The sequence below is a fragment of the Aquila chrysaetos genome, chromosome 5, assembly GCF_900496995.4.
Source record: "Aquila chrysaetos chrysaetos chromosome 5, bAquChr1.4, whole genome shotgun sequence".
Taxonomy (NCBI): Eukaryota; Metazoa; Chordata; class Aves; order Accipitriformes; family Accipitridae; genus Aquila; species Aquila chrysaetos.
Genome location: NC_044008.1, coordinates 11,058,526 through 11,080,196, shown reverse-complemented (window position 1 = coordinate 11,080,196; position 21,671 = coordinate 11,058,526). Strand labels below are relative to the sequence as shown.

The following is a 21,671-nucleotide window of genomic DNA, read 5'->3' as shown; positions in this document are numbered from 1 at the left end:
TGAACTGAATTATAATTCAAATGTTTTGAGAACTTATTAAAACTCTCTAAAATTCATAGAAAAAATGTTGCAATTCAAAAGAATTGTTGAAGAATGGTTGTCATATACCATTTTTTTAATTAAGATAGAAATGAAACAAATCTCTTGTCATTTTTTAAAAGTGTTTATAATGCTACTGCATTCTGTCTAGCAAAAAAAAGTAGTCATCTTTGTTACATTTCCTCGAAGTCATCCTTGGTTAAAGAAACCTGTGGAAACACTACATGTCAGCTGGACTATGGTATGAAGACCTACTTTGTAGAAACCCTCCTTATTATTTACTATACAACTATTACACAAAGTAGTCTAGAACACACAGGCTGAAATGGTCTCATTCAAAGACGATGCGTTTTAATACAGTTGAATATATCATTAGAAATAGAACCTGGAATTTACAGATTTCATAGCATATTTAGAAAACAGTGACTGTGTCTTGGACACAGGTACCTTGAAAAGTATTTACAGGGTGAAGTGGGTGAACAATTCAACATGAGTTAGTGTGATGCTATAGTAACACAGTCTAATTAGAACTTTTAATATGGGGAATGCAGAACAAGAGAAGCAAAGGGTACAAAGCATTGCACTGACACAAATACTGGCATCATGCATACAGTCAGGTATCAATGCTCTTAAAGAAAAGATACTGAAAGACAACAGAAGATGCAAGGAAAGAGTCCCCAAATTATCCAAGACCTGGCAAAAAAGGCCTCATAAAGGCAGAATCTAGGCTGAGAGGGTTGTGTACAATACACAACTACTGTACAACAGTTTATTTATAACTTGTGTTTCCAAGTTTGGACCACTGAAAACACCACTTACATTTGGTTCTTCTCTGTAATGTTTAACAGAGCTTTCAGCAAATAAGTGGACTTTTCATTTCACAGAAGATCTTAAAAATTTTAAAATTCAATTTTGTTGGGGTTGAAAAAGTAAACTTCGTGACTGAAGGAAAGATTAGGAGTCTTGGGAGGGTTGGCTGAACAGCATTAGGGTATGGAAGCCAACACTTGCAATGCTCAAGAACTCCTATATTCTTTTTCAGTCTGTTTAGATAGGAAACCTTCCATTAAACCAGACAAATTTGAGCAAATTAAACTACTAGCATGAAATATTGTGATTTTGAAAAATGCATGTTTTACCATGGAAAATCATTCTTCTGTAAAATTTCCAACTAGCTACAGTGGAGACCAGTCTTACACCAATAAATGCATCAATTTGTTTCTTGGGCAGACAATCTGAATGGAAGTCATCAGACCAATAAATAAGAAAAAAAAAAATAGTTCTCTTTGCCTATCAGGCAGAAGCACATACAAGGAAAACAAAAATATCTGCAGGAGAAGCAGCTGCCTGAGGGGTAAGCTTCAGCTAAGAAGGGTAGCAAAGCCCTGGAGACAAAAACTGGGACAAATCCAAGAAAAGCAACTCTAGAGGTTTGGGTTGCATTGTTTTCTTTTTAAATCTGAGCTTCTGAAGCTGAAAAAGTAACTTTATAACCAAAGGAAACCAAAAGAGCTATTTGGAGCAAGATTTCACCTTTCACAGCTGCTACATCACCCCCCCAGCTTTGGGTAATGCTCACTTTAATGAGGCTATGCACCTGCAGAACATCTTGCACAAATGAAATTTCAGTATCCATAAACCTAGACAAAGAAACCTGCTTATAACAAACACATGAAGAATCCCCCACAGGGAGTTTAAAAAACAACACCACAACCCCTGGAAAATTAGCCACGGCCATTTATTTTGTAAGGGTATTTGCTCAAATGAATATATAAAGGGGACTGAATGGGAAAGAACTGCTACAACTATCGGTGCTCCTTATTTTTCTCCATACCAAATGTGAAAGCAACAAAGAAGCTATGCTATCAGTGACAATCTACTGTGTAAGGAGGAAGAAAAGTTAAATTGTGAAGCTGATCATCCAATAATATTATTTGCCACAAGCCTTTTTTAGCTTTCATCATCTCAGTCACACTTAGAAGCTCTGACTGCAATACACTGTGCTAGCAGGACAGAGATTCAGCAGGTGTCTCTCTAAGCTAGCTTACTAGATCCCATTTCAGCACTATATACAGTTCAGGTCCACAAAAATCAAAATGATGACTCATGACTACCTATGAGGATACGGGAAGTGGGAGGGACGACCTCCTCTTTATCTGTCAACAAGAATACAAGATCTGCAGAAGGAAAATCAAGTAAACTGTGGAAAGAAAAAACACAGAAACAGGCAATATTTGTAAGAACTTTCATTGCAAGCCCTCTGATTTATTTTTCCAGACTTTTATGATGCCTTGCAAGGTGTGTGAGTTATGTGAATCTATCCTCTGAGGCATAATGTTGCATCTATACAACCTGGATTTTGGTTAATAAAATAAGACTCAAGGCAAGACAAGTGAAAACAAATTCAAACATCTGACATGTGGACAAGCTGACAAATGTTTGACTTCACAAGTGTCACGTCTTGCTAGCTGTCATTCTAAAACACATTTGATTCAGCAACTACAACTGACTTTCAGAATAGGCTACATTTACATCTGGAGATTCAAGGAAAGTTCATACAGGCTAGCAGACTCAGTATTATAGTCTAAAAAAGCATATATAAAACCCTTTTTGCTAGTGTGCAAATTTCCAGTGAAGGTAATTTTAAAAGAAGTGCAGTATCAGTCTTAAACTCACCTGCAAAGTTCCTGCCATATCTGAAGTAGCTATTTCTTGTAGTTGGACCAGCTCTAGTCATGGACTCAAATCTAACTCTAATGCTGCAAAAAGGAGATGACAATGTCTATTCTGAATACTTTCAGGAAGCATCCAGAAATAAAATTTAGAAATTTTCCATCTCGGTGAGTTACTCAGTATGTAGAGAATTGATGGGAGATATAAAAAAGTAAACATATAAATAGACCTAGATTCCTAACTCTGTAAAATTCTACCAAATATATAATGGAAAAGACTTAAAGAACCAAGACATACTGTTATATGGTATGCATGATCATACAGTCCTTATACAGAGAAAAGTTTATTTTATTTGTATTTTTCCAAAACATCAGTATTTTTCTGGTAGAACATTGGCACAATTAAAGCCATTTGGTTGTGATGCTGGTACACGCTTCGTGTAATCTTTTCACTAAATGTCTTCTCCTGTAGCTGAAGAGCCACCTCCAGCTTGAAATGAAAATTTAAAATAAAAGAATAAAATATTTTGAAATATTAAAGGAACAGCCACAGCTTAACAATTCCAAGGGGAAAATGAACATGATAGAGTGAAAAATAATATAAAACCTGTGTATACAGCACAAAAACATACATAGACAAAACTTCATTCATCTGTTTGACCAGTAATTTGCTCTAGTTAATTTGCTCTTTTCCATCTATGTAGACTTCCCCTTCTTAGAAGTAAGACCTGAAATTATTTTGGTAAACAACCCAGCGCACAAAGTCCATTACCAACTTCCTTATGATGGCCAGCTTCTCATATAACTGCTAACAAAAAAATACTAACAAATTGTGGGGAACTGTTGCTTGCTGGGAGACTAATGACAATTCAAGCTATTTTCCTTCTCTGAATTTCTCCAACTTGAGCCCTTTCCAATACAATCGTCTAACTCTGCCTATAACTGGCAAGTAAGTCAAAAGGGTAGAAACACGTGAAAATAAAAAATAGAAGTAAAGAGAAAATAGCAGCAAATTTATCAAGACATGAGTGATGCTTCTTTTTGTAGTGAAATCAGTTTTGAAATCAGTTCCCAACAAGGCTTATGTTCTTAAAATTAGCTAGGAAAGAGAGGAAGGGAAAGGCATTTTATCTTGATTAACCTTCTGACGCTACCACAACTCAGCAGTAAAACTGAGACCTCTCCCTTTCTCTGTTGATTCTATGGGATATCACACCTGTGCATAAGGAACTAATAGGAAACATCAGGTGCCTCCATCAACTCAAAACCTAGTTGAGCAGTGTCTTCTCATGACAAAATCACAGTGTTTACTGCATCATCATTTGCAAAATAATGAGGGAAGTCAGAATCACAGATTGCCTTCAACTTTAGGAGGATGCAAACTACACCTCCAGAGAATGACCCAATTTACAGGCAAGGACTCTAGCCTTCACAGCCTGACAATAACAATAAATGTATTTAACATATTTGAAGGAATGATAATGAAGGTGGAGGGCAATGGTTATCATCAAAGTGTGATTTTTGCAGATTCTACTATGCATTGGAGGACTTTAGCCTTGTGATCAGAGGACTTAAATGGGAAGGAAAAGAATGGAGTTTCAGATCCTCCTCCCTGGTCAAATGTTTTGTCTATTTACCTTTTAGATTAGAAGATAACTGGAAAAATATGTATTTCCAGTATGCACACTGGAATATAGTTTAGATGCAATTTCAACACACCTGTGCAAATGTGTCCAGATCTAGATATGTATACATATGTATACACAGATATTTTCAGCTCAGGGACCTGGCCCAAGTCCTCATGGAGTGACTAGCTCTAAGCTTTAGATTACCCTGCGGAAGTGGTAGACTTCACCATCAGGTGTGACTACTTAGGCTTCTTTGGAATTTCTAGTGGAGCTCAGGAGACCAGTGGCTGAGTTCCAACAGAGCCCAAAACCAAGAGATGCTGCCCAGTACAAGTTCTGCTAAATGAGTGGACAACTCAAATTTATCTATAGAGTATTTCTGAAGAGATGAAAGATATCTTGTTAGTATAGGCAATTTAAGATTAGCAGACCAGAAGGTAGGTGTCCCAGAGTGTTTTCAAGGATGCTAGGTTGGTTTTAGACATACAAACAAAACTCAAGCTAGAGTTTTGGATCCCTTCCAAAAACCAATAGTATCAAGCACACCTACAAAATTTATTTTAGTTTTACAGGTCTTCCAGGCTACAGAAAAATTCCCAACTCTATTTAAAGTGCACAGCATGTCTGCCCAGGAATCTCAAAATATGTTATAACACATGTTTATTTAAGCTTCCCAGTTGTATTGTGAGACACTGAAGCCTTATTTCAGGCGGGCAGGGAAATACTAAGAGATATGGACACACTTGCACAGCTGTGCTGAAATTGCATCTAAACTAGCAGATAAACATTCTGACCTCCTCATTCACTGATGCAGTTGTGCACCTTGGACGTTTCCCAACAGCACGTAGAAGTAACCTGTCTCCTAGCACATAATCTGTGCCTCAGTTTCCATGGAAACTCAGTTTCCTCAGCATTCAGAAGAAACCAAGGCATAAAGGCTAGAATGAAGGTATGATGTCTCTGACTGACATGCATGAAGAAATCTAGACAATAAGGTGCAAATCTGCACGTAACACATCTTTGTCTACACACAGCACAGGTAGCCAAGGGTATTGACTAGTACCTTCCTTTGAATGACCTTAATGTAAAAGTTTAATAGTTAAAAGCAAAAACAAGTGACCACACAGCAAAACAAATAAATATTAAGCAGGAATTTGGCAGTGAAAATATGAATGTCTCTCATTCACCAGTGAAATGTATTTTAGTGGACCTTGAGTGTTTCTTTTACTCAAAGGGTTATGCTGTTGCCTTAGAGTGTGGGCAGTAATGGAAGAAAAGTTTATTAATAAAGGCACTGCGAGCGTATACCATAGTGTTCACCACAAGGTACCAACACTGAGGCTTTCCAGAAAGAGGTATTTCATTGTGGAAAAGAAGATTTGCAGGGATATATGCATACATCTTAATTTTGGATAGGAGGACAAGTAGGATTCATGTCAAAGTATCACACACAAACAAGTAGCCAACAGTTAAATGATTTGGGAATACAGAAAGGGATCTTATCTAACCAAGAAACAGGATGTTTTGTTCCTGTTTCCAAAATTTTCTGCAGGCTGTGCTTGCAAAGACTGTTAGTAGGTGTTCTTTATTCATCATTTTCTCTCCTAACTTTAATTTTCTGTTACCTGAGAGATCCAAACTTGCTTACTCTCTTCAACTCAAATATACCAGCAAAAATGAGCAAGGTAAAACTGCAGATTTTCATGCCATAGAAGATTAAGGATGGTCCATGATACCTAATGAGTAATGGGCTGCTCAGGTGGGCAGAGAAAGGCCAAGGGCTGCACAGGTGACAACTTCACACTGCACAAGAGTGAAGCTGTGCCTTAGATTTAGTGTGCAGCACTGGATCAAATATTACTTTAAGGTAAGTCATACTCCTGTGAGAAGCTGCTAGATGCTTACCCGGCTCCGAGTGGGACCCGCCTCTGGCCCAGGCCAAGCCCATCAGTGACGGCGGTATCGCCTCTGGGAGAACAGATTTAAGAAGGGGAACCTGCAGCGAGTAGGGGATTGGGATGGGAGAGGAACCCCTCTGCGGGTACCGAGGTCAGGGAGGAAGGCGGGCAGGAGGGGCTGCCCCCGCAGCCCGCGGGGAGACCAGACGGCGGGCTGTCCCCCCCGGCCCGCGGAGGGGAGCGGGGGAGCAGATGCCCACCTGCAGCCCGGGGAGAGAGGAGCCCATGCCGGAGCAGGGGGTGGATGCCCCCCAGGATGGCCAGAACTCCGTGGGAAAGCCGGCGCTGGAGCAGTCTGTGCCTGAAGGACTGCAGCCTACAGAAAGGACCCACGCTGGAGCAGTTTGTGAAGAACTGCAGCCCGTGGGTAGGACTCACATTGGAGAAGTTAGTGGATAATTGTTTCCTGTGGGAGGGACCCCACGGTGGAGCAGGGAGGAGTGAGGAGTCCTCCCCCTGAGGAGGACGGAGCGGCAGAGACAGCGTGTGAGGAACTGACCCCAACCCCCATTCCCCGTCCCCCTGCGCCGCTGGAGGGGAGGAGGGAGAGAATCGGGAGTGGAGTTGAGCCTGGGAAGGAGGGAGGGGTGGGGGGAAGGGTTTTTTTTAAGACTTGGGTTTACTTCCCATTATCCTTGTTTTGATTTGATTGGTAGTAAATTAAATTGTTTTTGGTTTTTTCCCCAAGTTGAGTCTGTTTTTTGTCCGTGACCATAAATGGTGAGTGATCCCTCCCTGTCCTTGTCTAGACCCATGAGCTTTTCTTTATATTTTCTCCTCCCTGTCCCACCGGGGCAGCGGGGAGGAGTGAGCGAGCGGCCTCGTGGTGCTTTGTTGCCAGCTGGGCTTAAACCATGACATGTATTTAGAATAGTTTTTGTTTAAATTATTTAGTTTCCATTTGAACTGAAAGTTTATGATCTATTAGCATGATCTACATAGCTCCAGAAAGGTATTGCATTAATGAATTGGGTAGGAACTTTAAAACCGAGGATATTTCTACTCAAAATGAACAATTTAGGTGCCAGACTGCCTAACGGGCTAGGCATACTATTTGTTAGTATCCTTGGAAAGGTTGTATACCTGAAAAATGTCCAAGAACCTTTGTGAGTTTTGCTTGTAGTTACTGCAGGATACATTTTCAATGGAACCTCCACCTGCCTTCCATTACACACCTGGAAATGCAGGTTGCAATGGTAGCACAGCTAGTCTGTACACTGCCTTTTAGCAAGATACACAGAGACAGAATATTAATTGCCCATAATACCAAAGAATCGTGGAATATCTCAAGTTGGAATGGACCCATAAGAATCACTGAGTCCAACTCCCTGCCCCTTGCAGGACCTTATGCACACCCTATGCATATGGAAATTCCATAATATTGAAATAGTGTGTGTTCCGTAGGGTTAGGCCAGGCAAATATGCAATAGTAAACAACAGTAAACCAAAAAAGAAATGTTAACTATTTGAACAACAGGCTCTACTGCAAGATGGTCTTTGACATCCCTGACTATAAGGCTGTTGCCTGTCTCCCTCCTTACTACGCATACCACTCTCTTCCTTCACTGCACTTCACTAGAAAATTCTCCATTTTCTTTTCATCCTAACTTTTTCTTCTGTGGCTAACATTTTCTAGTAATAGCTATCTAGGAAAGCCCTCTGAATTCAGATCAGGACTTTCCCCTTTCTCCTTCCCCAGCTAGGTACCTATTTCAACCACCATTTTCAAGATTCTTTAAAGCATAAATTCATACACATGAAAAAATAATAAGAGACTTTTTCCTTATGGTGGAACAAGTCATCTTTGTCCAGATTTTTGTTATAACCTTTTCTCATATAAACCAGAAATGAAATCACAAAGCTTTCCCATATTACTCAAACCCTTTGTGTGTAATGTACAGAACCATTAAGTAATTTTACCTTTAAGTCATAGCTAGAGAGTTTTCTAGCACAAAGTTGCATGAAAACACAAATAATTTGGACTGCAAGAGTTATTTCTCATTTAAAGGTGCTCTTGCAGCTCAAGGGAAGCCAACTTATTATTAGAAAAGTCATCGCTAATATTTGCTTATTATAACCTTGCCCAAAGATTGTTTGTCTAGCATGCCTAGAGAAAATCATGGCATCCCTGGGGTATGCTAGTCTCTGAACAATGACATTGTTGATGTCATTCACTGGCACCTTCCTCGTGGCATCACTGGAGGATGTATGATCCTCTTGCATCATACTCTTTTCAGGATTCAGGTCTTAATTAACACTTTGAGTCATATTAGCCCCAACGGTAAAACCCTCTGTGCAGTCATTAGTAACAGTTCCATTCAACTCCACTCCTGATTTCAGAGAAAATGTGACCCAGCAGGTTTAAGAAGACTTAAATTTCAGATAAATAATTCAGCTTCACTACATAGAGCTCACAAAATGTCAGCATAAAGATAGTCCTTGAAAGAAGAATTAAGAGAAATACATATGGAAGGTGAAGGAATTCTCTTAGTAGAAAATAAAAGTTCGGATGCAGGTGATAGCATAAGAGAAACTAACATGAAGTGATCCAAAATTAATAACCATGTAGAATATGAGTCAGCAAAGAGATCTGACTGGGACGGAGATTAATGAAAGGGTATATTTCCCCTTAAGTAATGCTTCTTAGGCCTTTTACTCTTTTGGTTTTTTTAGTCAGACTAAGCCCCTGGGTACATGAATATACATCAGAAATACATTTTTTAAAGAAACAACAACAGAATTCCCCAGAACAGCTAACCTTGATAATGGTTGAGAAAAATGTCTGAATCAGAAACTGGAAGCTAAGCCAAACAATGAAAATAATATTAAAAGGCTTAATCAACTTAATAATAATGAAAATAATAGTAAAAGCTTAAGTCAGTTTTACGTATTTGAGAGGTTATACTCATTTTTTAATGCATTGGCTTTGGCTGTGTCTGGCATTTGATACAAAAGGAAAAGTAAGTTTTCTCAGGAACCATCTATGACCAACCACTCCTAGAAAGCTGTTCTGAAGAAAGTGGTTTTGATAATTTTTTTTTTTAAATGTATGTAAATATTTAGAAAAAAAAAAAAAGTAAAAAACCCAGACTAGGATATATAGAGAGAAATTAAATACCACTTGCTTAAAAAAAGCACAGTAGGTTACCAAATACTTATATATTTGATATATATATATATATCAAATTAGGATTTTTATATATATATATTTCGTACATAAAAAGTACAGAAAGTTCACAGAAAGTTTCAGCAAAGCAAACATCTGAAACCTGACAACCTCTGTAAGAAAGCTCTGTCCTTCTTGAACTGGAGTAGAGGAATGTTTCAATAGGTCATTTCAATTACTTTGCTGCAAAAAGGATCTTATGTAGATGTTATAATCATGTAATTAATGTTTGTAAATTCTCAGGCAATTAAAAAAGAAGTAATTTAAAAAAAAATTTAGAGATGTTCTAACACTGAAGAGAAGCATCATTGATCAGTATTTAAAGGATGACAAATCAAATTCAGTTGTGTGAAGTGTGTGTGGGGAGTTAAGTTATTTCCACCTGTTTGGGGATGAATTTCACTCTGCATGAAGTGGCAAGACTGATAAAGATGTCATGCAGAAGTCTTGCTGACACGCATCCTGAAATGATGGCATGCAGCTAAAAATAATAAGTATTGTACATTCACTGCAGCACTGGCAGTAACGGCAATCCCAAGCTTTAAAGACATCATGAGTGACACCGCCCAAAATAATAAAATTGGTTTTAAAGTCATAAGTCTTTAGCCACTAATACGTCTGGAGGACTTTTTATTTGCCTTCCGGATGCATTGACTTGATCATTTAAAATTAAAATTACCTGAGAAGTTCTGAAGACTACAAGACTTCTTTTTTTTAAAAAAAAAAAAAGAGGAGAACTGGACTGAAGGAACATCCTTCCCCTAATTTAATCTTCTTTTACATCAGGGAACTGAATTGTCTTACCCTTTTCAAAAAGTGACCATGGACTTGCCTAAAATGAGGTAGGCACCCTTCTTATTCCACATTCACAGAAAAACTGTTCTGAAATCTTGTCTAAAATAAGCATGAAATAGTTAATTGATTTTCCTAAAGTTTTAAGATCAAACCACCACAGACACACACAAACCCTGACATTAATCTTGAGTCTCAAGAAAATATAAGATTTGGCCGTGATAATCTAAAAACATCAGACTAATATGGGTTGATGGGAAAACGGTGAAAAAAATGGTATGTTCACAAAGGTCTGCAAATGTCTTATAATATTTTGCAATAATAACACAAAGTCCCCAGAGTACTACATAAACACATGCCCACTGAGTTAAATCAGGAAAACAAAGAAAAAAATCATCTTTTTTACACTCATTTGACTGAAGCAGAGAACCTTTGGCCCAGGTAACACTGATGTACATTGCATGTTACGGAAGCTATGGGAACTGGAAGAGTGAACTCCTGCTAAGAACAGAAGACAGGAAAACGGGTACCTCCTGTGGTACCTATGCACAGACAACGGACTAAGCAAAATCTCATCACCTACAAGAAGGCTGGTCCTCAGGATAGCATGCAGCAGCAGTTTCACTCTCAGACTGATTCTTCAGCTGCATGAAACTGTACTGATAAAAGGACTGCTTGGGTGGGACTTACCTCCACCAGTTTTACACACCTACAGTATAGACATTTATATCGAGGCCCCTCTGATAGAAAAAGAGAGAAGTACTTCTGGGCTGTAGTTCATCCCATTTTAAAGTCTGATTCAGAACATGTCAGGTCAATCCTGAGTGAGAAGTGCCTGTTTTATTCCACTGAACAGAAAAGGAGCTTAGGACAACCAGCTGAGTAGATGTCTACAGTTAGGTGAATTAATCCCTCTTTCTTCTCTGTTTCCCTTTAAATGACACGTCCAAACTCATCTGCAAGTCTATGTGGATATGTAATTGCTCAGGGAATCCCAGTCTGCTGTTCCATCCTTTAAACCCATTTCTAATAGCTCTACTCTGTAAAAAGCATGTTTATGAATTCATCCGGATCCCCCCGTGCATGTTTGGTCAGTATCTTCTGAAAAGCACTCTAAACTCTTATGCAAGTCAGAGTGATGTGAGTAGGAATCATAAAAAGCAATTACCCAGGTTTGGTGTCTTACGGGATAGAAGAGAAAGGGATTGCTGGCGAAAGCACTTTAAAGAAATAGCTACTTCTTATTTAAAACACAAAGAATCGTGAGGTTACAATGCAGCATGGTCTTCACACTAATAGTTCAGGATTAACTTCGCTGATATGAAGCATGATTGAAATACAGATTAAATTAGCAAGTCAGAAATAGAATAGGTATGGAAATGAATCTGATTCACACACAGTTGCATTTGTTGAAGGAGAATTAGTTGTTACCATCAAGAAAGACTGAGTAACTAAAAAGATGAAGAGACCAAATATCAACAGATGTAGTTAGCAATAATACCGAAATGAACATCGTGACTTCAAAGATAGCATTATTCTTAAATCACATTTAAAAAAAAGCTGTACTTCTTGTTTGCCTAAGATCACTACTGACTGTAGAGTACAGTGATCTTCAAGTCATAAACATTCATGTGCGTCACTTAGAGGAATATTTTCCAATCTATTTATAACTTGATTTGTTACTTGGCCATGGTTCCTAATCTGTCCGTCATTATTATAAGCATCTGTCCTATGCCAATGAATTAATGAGTTCATTTTCTACCATGAAGTCACAAGCCATCTTTCTACATGTCATGTCCTGTACACATCAGGCTGACACTGCCCTTAAGTGTATAGGCAGCAACAATAACAATAAAAGCATGTTTCAATGATAAATAAAGATTTTTTTAAATGCTAAATAGAAAACCCAACCCATTAGTACTCACCACCAAGGCTTTAGACCTGTTACTCAGAAGTTTTTCAATGTCTCTGGCTGCAATTTCCACTAGCTGACGAGGGTTGTTGGCTTCTACAGTATACAAATCTCTGTTTTTCAAATAAATCTGCAAGAGGAAAAAATGGAAATAAATCAAAATGGCAGTAGACATTCAAAATAAGCACAGTGACTTGACAGAACAGGCATCAAGATGTCCTCTGTTCCTACTGGAGAGCATCAGAAAGACTATTGCTAGGAAAATCCAAATGTGCCTTGTGAAAGAAATACTACACCTTTTTGTCTGAGAGGTAGAAGGTGCCACTAAAAATGATTTAAAAAAGCTTCAAAACTGACTGTTTCTAGTGACGGACTATTCAACTGCTAAATGCTCAAGGAATCTGATTCCCACAGAGTGCTAAGAGAAAAGTAAAATGGAGATCCTTTAAAATGACTGAAGTTGATAGTTATTGCTGAATTTAATTCTTCCTGAAATGCTGAACAACAAACACACCGTTTGAAGTAAATCATTTAAGTTATGCTAATGTAATCAGTTTAGTCCCTTATCTATTTATTCATGTTATAGTGTTAGTATTCATGAGGAAAGAAGAGGAAGAGGAAGAAAACAAATATGAAAATAGAAAAAAAGGGAAAAAAAGAAAAAGGGGGGAAATGGAGAAAAAATGAACGGGGAAAAAAGATGGGGGAGAGAGGGAAAAGGAACTATAATCGTGTTTCTCCTCTATCATGAATAAAGGTTATCTCTGGTGAGGAGCCATTAACTGTTTCCAAAGCAGAATACATATATGAAGGAGATAATTTGATTTGTTAAACAAAGCCACTACGATGAAATGCATGCAACCACAACAAGTAAAGAAGAAAAAAGTAGCAATAAATCCATTTGCCTATCTCTGTCCTACTACAGCTGGATAAAGAAAAAATACATTATTTGGGGAAAAAAAAAGAAAAAAAAAGTGGATGCCTTATGGCTAGATGGGCAAAAGGGGAAAACTAATTTATGCAACCAACAGATGGCCTGAGTTTACTCAAGTACTCTGCCTCTCCGCAAGGCTGCCTGGTGGGGGCTGTGCTGTCTCCCAGGGAGTAATTCCAGGCACAGGCAGGAATGGGTCCAGCGCTAATGCACTGGCTGCCATCCAGCACAAGAACCGAGAAACTGCAGACCAGATTGAGTCTACCAGCCCCGCCAGGTTTCTCGGGTTAAAGCTATGGAGACCTTAAAGAAACTCACCAAAGTATGTCTCTGGTGCTTGTAGCTGATGGGTATTTATCACAAATAAATTTCTGACAGCTACAGTTATAGCTGCAAATTTTTATCAGGCATGTCTCATAAACTGTCATAGGTTTTCACCACTTTTGAATTTCACAACACTCATGTTGGGTTTTGGTTTTTTCCTGCAGAACTACAGTCTTTCCTTTCCACCAGTAACTGAGTAATTGCAATATGCTTTAATGCTTCATATAGTAGTAATTATTTTGAAAATTCAGTGCATCATGAGCAGAAAACCACTACAAAAGACAATAGTTTTTAATGAGCTCAGATTATAGTTTAGATATTTTTGAGGTGCTTGATTTTCAAAATTGCCACGCAGAAAGTTTATCTTAGGTATAACCCAAAATCTCTTGGTTTTTTTCCTGAGAACAGATCTTAATAGTAGAAATGGCCTATAGGCCAATAATTAGTCCACAAAATTTGAAATAAAGACATTTTATCCTACAACTTATCACAACAGAATTTCTTACAGTTTTCTCTGAAACTCATTAAATATGCACAGTCAGCAGTGGGATTTGGAGTCAAATTGATTGTAGTGACCAGATGAGCCTTACAGTCCTACAGGCAAGGCAAGAGTAGAAATCAGTTTCATAGATCCAGATGGTTTGAATCAAGAATGGAAATTTCAGAGGAGCATTTAAATTGGAGTGACCATCAAATCTGGCAAAACTTGTAGGTTTTCCCATCAGCAGCAAATATTCACCCCAATCACATAAGGAATAGACACTGGAATATGGGTGTTACCAGGTGTTTGTGTTTTATTCTTTGAAGAGAAATGTAGTGCCAAATCCTTTAAACTTCATTCATGACTGTGTGAAGTACACCTGCATCAAAAGTAACTAAATTTATAGAAGAATTGTCACAAGATTTTGCAGATAGGCTAGAAAAATGTAAAATAACTTTCACGGAAGTTTTTAAATAATAATTTTTAAAAAATTTAAAGCATTCATTCATTTTACTTGTGAAAAAGTTTGTTTTGCTTAGTTCATTTTTTTCCTGGTTTCTCTTTTTTCAGATTTGTTCATGCAATTGCTTTTCATCTGCTACTCAATGATGAAAGCAATAAAAGAATTTAAATATAATCCCTTTTCATTCGGGAGTTTCAATTAGGCAAAAACATCTTAAAATTTGGAAAAAGCAGTAGTTCACTGCAAAAATGTCATTTCATTGTGATTAAATTTTTCACTCAGTATTATAAACAAACATTAAGAAGGCCACAAGCAAAGAATATACACAGTAGGGGCACAGGCAAGTATGTGCTCAAGTAATGCAGGTTTGGAGCAGATGGATGATAGGGATGCTTGGAGACTGCACTGACCAGCTATGTAAAGGCAAGTGCTGTAGTGATAATTCTTTGACATCTTTAAGCACTTAGTGAAATATGGTTTCTAACAGGCTGTGATCTAACAGCCTCAGCAGAAGTTAAAGTGATGGCTCACTGCATCCACACAACCGTGATTTTGCACCCCACCAACCAGAAACACAATAGGAGTAATTTATTGGACTTGATCTTTCAATATAGAGCAAAGTTAGAGTAAGCCATACTAGTAAGGGATTGAGAACCTGGATGGAAGATTTGCACTTTCATCGCTGTATGTAATCTGTTCTTATAGCAAACATATGATCTTATAAACCCCAATCTGAAAGCACTCAATTTTTTCACAAACCCCATTCCTATAGGGAAGTTGTTCCCATACCTCCAAGCTTGAATGGTTTGAAAGCTGCAGACTGTCAAAGTGTGGTATAGTGGATACATTTTTAGGCAAAAAATAAACATTTTTCTTCTCCAGCACCAGCTATCAGAGTAGTTCAAAAGCCTGAATCATACTTCAACTTAAAACCTTTATAACAGGCATTGTGGGTCCTACCACTGAGAAAGCCTGACTCCGAGGCTGGCTTCACAAGCTGTTATTTATCAGTGATTAAAAAAAAGTAAGGAAAAAAATTCAGAACAACAACCCCCGAAAAAACCTTTGAGTCTTGCACAAGATCCCACATAGAGTCGAGTCAGTGACTCTCCTTCTCCTCCTCTTCGCTTTATCCCATGGCAGGGCTCGGAGCATCTATCTATCTCCCCTGCTTCTACTGCCAGTGGAAGATTTATCCCACAAGCTCCTAAACAAAAGGCATCAGAAATAACTCAGAACTTCACACACTTCTTTATTTTCCTGAAGTGTGAGACCGGCCACAACTACCAAGGAACAGTGTAAGAAATATTCACTAATTATTTAAGAGGTGTGTACATAATTTATTTCTTGCCTGCTCCCCTTTTCTTTAATTCAGCTGTAGCACTGCAGCAGTTCAGCACAACACATGGAGAAATGATACGCACTTCAGGGTTTGTCAACCTGTGACAAACTTTTCCTTCTCCAAGCCTCCCACCTAGCAGTCAAACACAATTAGCTAAAACTCATCTCAAATAGCCATAAAGAGTCTTATCAGCAAAGGTGTGCTCTTTCGTCTTTCAAAATGCAATTTGGCAGGCTTCGCGGCTTGTTAAGAAGAGCTAATTTAAATACATTTTATTAAATTGCTTTGACCAAATGAATGCAAGTTTCTGTTGGCTTTTACGTCTAAAATCGTTTTTAGTACTTTAATCACTAATGTTTTGCTCAAAGCTCTCCAAATTGTCAGTAAAACCCTACCACTTCTCACAGAATAAAGCCTCATTGCATGACTAAGTAAAATCTGTGAGGTCATAGCACAAAAAATACTTCAGTTTTTCTCTGAACTCAATAGCCATGAACTTCTTTATTCAGGCAAAAATGTATTAAAATTGCTTTCTAAATACTGAATACTTATTCTGGTATAATGAACTGCAAGGTTTTAGGGGTGAGAATATGATGGGGAGAGTCACATTAGGATGAAACAAGACAAGAAGGACAATAGTTAAATGTGGTAAAGATTAGAAAAACTGCCAGCTCCTCAGCAGAACATGCCCTTCTCCACTCAGTCTTCAAGGACATGTTTATAAATCTCTCACAAAGAGACATTCTCCTTGCTTTCTATAAGACTCGCAAGGGAAAGTCAAACATTTCTGTACAAATTGAGAGAGAATGAAAGATGCACCTTCATTGCATGGCTCTTGATGCATTGTGGCAGGTATTGGGACCCTCTGTAACATTGACATTTTATTTAAATAGCCCCCATGCTTTATTAAACTCAGAAAGAATTCCTGAGAGCAATAAATTCTCTCTGCTTTGGATCTGTAGTCTTAGCACTGTTTACACAGACTACTCAAAAACCAAGGAATAATAATTCACGTTGAATTCTTCTAAACTACAATAGAATTCCTTTGCCTGTTTTTTGTTTGTTTGTTTGTTTTTTTTGAAACTGTCACTCTCCCAGTGTAAGAAACAATGGAGCCTTTTCTTCAGGCAGTGGTAACTTGGTCGAGGGCCCAAACATGGGACATGAACACGCCAATCTCAGTTCCATCACTTAATACTACTTTCACGGACACAGAAGTCACATGAAACAAGATCTTCAGAAGTTCAAACCCAGAATTTCAAATGTTAACCAAAACCGCTGTATTTTTTCCTACCTTGAAATATGCTTTGGAATAGAGAAATAAAATAACTCAACAATTCCAGTAATACCTGTCTATACAAGGTAAATCTATTGCCATTTTTATTGCTTCAATGCTACTTTCAAGACCACTTAGCTCAGGTAGGCTGATGGGACACCTCTGTCAACGACAATGCTTTATAATCAGTCTAGACCAGCTGGAGATTATCATGATGGCAAAACTTCTGCTGAAAGATACTACTGAGCTTGGGTCCCCAAATCAACCAAAACTTAGTGGTGGGTCTTCCTCCATCTTTTCTGAAAGTGACTACACCAAAATACTGAGTGCTTGTGAAATCTTGAGCTAGGTTTTACAAGCTTATATACTAAAGTAATTAACCGATTAAAATCCCCCAGAACAGAGTAAAACTTATATAAAGGTTTTGTAAACTATCCTCTTCCTGCCCACTCCCTGCTTTTGCAGAGGGCCTCCCATGGCCAGTTCCCCCTGGTGCTTCCAAAAAGTCTCTTGCTTTCTACCCCCATGGGGCACTAATAGGCCTCAATGACCATGACCTGCCTCGCTGGGAACATCTGCCTGCACCCCAGTCCACAGGCTCCATTTCAGCCCAGTCCTTGGCTACGGGACAGGTATGCCTGTCTCCAGCCCTACCCCTTCGATGAACCTTGACCCTATGCCATAGTTAGCCCATCTCCTAGATGGAGCCCTCAGATCTATGTTAGAGCTTTTCTCCAGTCCTGTCTCTTGGATGGGTGTTGGACCCACGCTGCAACTTTGTCTCCAACCTGTCCCTGGCTCCATATCTCCTCTTACTCCTGACTGGAGGCCCTAGGTGAAACCTAGACTTGGTTCATTGCTTGTCATGTCTGAGACTGCTGACACACCCCATTACCAGCATCCAGCTCCCTTAAAACTGTGCAGTCAGAGTTTAAAACTCCCCTCTGTCCCTGACTCAGGTTGAAGATACACAAAGGAAACTACATCATCTTGGCATTAACTGCTCAGAACTAGAAGAATTGGGGAATGTTTTTCTCAGGTGCTTGCATGACCTAATCTGACGCCACGCTCAGAGCCAGCACTTCTGCAACAGACACCTCATGCACCAGCAACTCCAGATTACTTATTAGCTGCAGCACAATATGTCATGAATGCAGAGAAGTAGCTTAGGTACAGAGCTGCCCTCAAAGTAAAAGAGCATTCAGAGCCTTGATTGCTGGGGAGCAAGATGCAGAAATACCCCAGTGTGTGCAGGACGCTGCTGGGGTCCAGCCCAGCCAACAGGCTCAGGATAGCTTCTGAAGTCCCATCCGGGGGGTACGGCTTTGGGCGCAACTCGACAGCAAAGCTGGTTCTCTTCAATGTGTAATTCTCTGCTAAAACCAGTAAGAATTGAAGAACGATGCTTGCTCTTTGCTGACAGCTGGGGATTTATGTAGCTTTGAGATTTCTAAACCTAAGGCTGAGCAAGCATCCAAGTCACCTTTACAGTTACTGAAAGGAACAGGCACTTCCAGAGGTGTATTCATCCTGATACAGAGTATTTCTATCTGCTCCTTATCCAGACAAAAGAGTTATCTTACAATTCTTGATTGAAGTAAAAACTTTGCCTAATAAACTGTATCAGAATATTAAATAAAAAATTTGCTGATGGGATAACTTAAGAATTTTTCTAATTTATACATCTACTTCAACGTGGCCCAGGATATTGGTCAGCTCTCTGTTCTCCCTCTCCCCCTCCAAAAAAAATCATACAGACTGACCTCCCCCCAAATTTCGTATTTCATCCTGGGGAGAAAGGAATCATCCAGCTTGAAAAAAAAAGGACATTTCTTACTGAAATTTTGAGCAATGTTAAAATTTTCAATACAAATACTTTGATGAAATTATATTGTTTTATCAACAATACTCAACATGTTTTACAGAATTACAAACAGTTTCAGTTTTAATAACTTTGTTTAGCTAACAAAGTATCAACTAGTAACACCCACATGTTCACTAATTTTATTTTTTGCCTTTGTGAGTGCCATGAAGTTACATATCATGATCTCATTTATGTGAGAAAAACGGAGATGGGGGACTGTTTGACAGACATCCAAACAGATGAAGAGATCTTGGGAGCAGGAAAAGTCGGAAAACAGAAATTACCACTCCAATCCATGTGAGTGATTATTATTGCTAACTTTTTATTACACACACAACTAACTTTTTACTGCATGCAGCTATTATTGCTAACTTTTTATTACACACACAACTTTTTTATTATCACAAACAACTATGTAATTTGGCCAGAGGCAGCAAATTCTATCTTCTCACTACCATATCTTATTTCCAAAGTTGTACTAATACTTTCTATTTCTAATACATGCCAGAGAATTTTTTCTTTCTCACAAGGCATTTCTTTTCTTTGAATCATAAGTGATCCATTGTGGAACACATTGAAAAATGTTCCTTCCCAAGGAGCATTCTGTACGTTCAAAGAAATCAGTCTGAGTATTTTAAATATGTCTTACTCTCTGCTATATATAATGTATAAATAAGATTACAGCTGTTCCCTAGCAACTCACAGATGCCTTCATTCTTGAAATTCATGGCAACAACACAAAGGAAAAAACCACCCCAATAGTTTACTGTAGCTGTTGCTTTTTAGAATCACTTGCCTGATCACTTACTGCTGTAAAGGTCTGGGATGACAAGTGACAGGGCAGCTGACAGGTTGAAAACCATGACATTCCATAGTAGTGATGTGCACATTAGGAAAAAAATTACCAGAGCTAGTTCATTCTTAAGTAATTCAGGCTGAATTCTGCAAGATGCTGGAAACACTTATGCTTCAGTTAACATCAGAGAGAGTATAAGTAGTGCCAGAATCAATTGGCTCACTCAGGTGCCTACTTAAAGGGAAGCAGATAATCAGGGATACTTTGTAGGATGGAATCATCAGACACTTTTGACTGTTGATAATTAACAAAGTAGTCTAGAGGACTTTAAAATTAAGCAGTAATTTTTGTAATTATCACTTTGTATTCAAACCTTCATAAAATGTGAGTTCAGCTTTGTACCTCTGCTATTGTACAAACATCAAAAAGAGATCTATAAATCCCCTTTTGTTAAGAAAAATGCATTTGATTTTGTTCCATAGCGATAGCAACACAGCATTAAATAACAAGACTACATCATTTATTGGTTTCACAGCAGTTTTTGCTCAGACTTTCAGCTGACTGGATGAGAACTCAAAAATCCCAACTCATGGTAAGTACAACATGCACAAGAAGTGAATCTTTCCTGTAACAGAAGAAGAACAATAGGAAGAAAGTGTTTCACGTTTCTTCTGCATTGCTCGCGTATCTTGAGGTGGGCACTTATGTAATTTTTCAAACTCACTTATTCGTAGGAAATTGTGTCCTGCCTCAGCTGCTCTTAATGCAATTTAACACCTATTGACTTTCTCCCCAAAGGTAATTTTTAAGTCGCAGGCAACTAGCAGAGTTTTTTTGGTGTTTTACTAACCACAGGAGTTGGAACCTGATTAGCTATAACGTTAGGGTGTTTGTTAGTTTTCATGTGTGTTTTTTTTTAAGGCAAATCTTTAATTTGCTCTCAGCTTCTACGAAAACGATCTGAACATAAGCACCAATAGGACAGATTTTATTAGTGTTAAAGCCCATGGAAAGTTATAAATGAACCAAGAACAGTGCTTTGCTCAAAGATTATCCAGATCATCAAATAGTAATTAAAACTATGGTAATATTAAGCCATCCCTCCCCTTGAGCCTGAGCAAGCTTTGTTAATGCAGCCACCTATTCTTAGCGACTTACAGCTGATTTCGCTTGCTGGAAGAAGGAACTCTTCAAAATGCCAGTTTATTGCTAAGGGAGCAGAGGGAGAGTAGCATCTGCAAATAATAAATGAGGCTTCCCCGTGTTTTGACAATCTCTTAGTTTCCATTCGGATTACAAAAAGAACTTGCAGATGTGTCTTCAAATTTCCTAGCCTGCATTTTTAAAAGTGATTTAATTTTCCTGACATCTTGACATTAGTTAGCACTGTGTAAACTCAACAGAACTTAGTTTGGAGGATTCTATTCTTAATGCCTGCAGCTTTGGTATTTGGTTGCACATAGAACATAGAAATGGCATACCCCAAATGGGAGATACCTTTATAAATACTGTGTTCTAAAAAAACCTGTTACTGTATTTTGGGAATCTCTAACCAGTCTAACCCATCTCATACATTATTTTAATTCTTGTAAATGGAGTCCGACTTCTCAATAAATACCTGAAATGCCCATGTTCCACTGTACCAACCCCTTCATAATTCCATTCCAAAAGTAATCCTGACCTCACTTCCCTTCACCACACCCCACTCGCACAGCAAACTGGTGTCCTCACCTTAGGGATGAGGCAAAAGACACAACTGTAAATAGTGTACAATAGCCAATTTATGCTTAGAAAGAATTCAAGCATTTCAGAGCACCAGCCTCATCACAGCGCACTTGGCCAAACTTTCTGATAAACTGTCTATTTTATTACACATTACTGAGGGCATTTAAAAAAATTAGAGTTGCTTCATTGCTTTCAGATTTTTCTCCTTCTTCTCCTTAGAAAAACAATGTAACAAAACTGCACTTCTGCAGAAAACTTCAGTTGTAGACCTACCAGAGCCTCTCATAAAAATGGCCTGA

The 21,671-nt window shown here is 38.4% G+C and overlaps 1 protein-coding gene across 17 annotated transcripts in view; it reads right to left on the bottom strand.

The window, feature by feature from the left end:
- The window catches only part of CACNA2D1 (calcium voltage-gated channel auxiliary subunit alpha2delta 1), a 436,639-nt gene that overhangs the window by 349,459 nt on the left and 65,509 nt on the right, over positions 1 to 21,671 (bottom strand). For all 17 annotated transcript variants that reach the window (XR_003923336.1, XM_030013900.2, XM_030013901.2 and 14 more), the window contains exon 3: positions 12,181 to 12,297. Coding sequence is in view for 16 of the 17 variants with exons in the window: in XM_030013900.2 (XP_029869760.1) it covers positions 12,181 to 12,297 (117 nt within the window). In the remaining variant the exon portion in view is untranslated. The remainder of the gene's footprint in view (positions 1 to 12,180; positions 12,298 to 21,671) is intronic.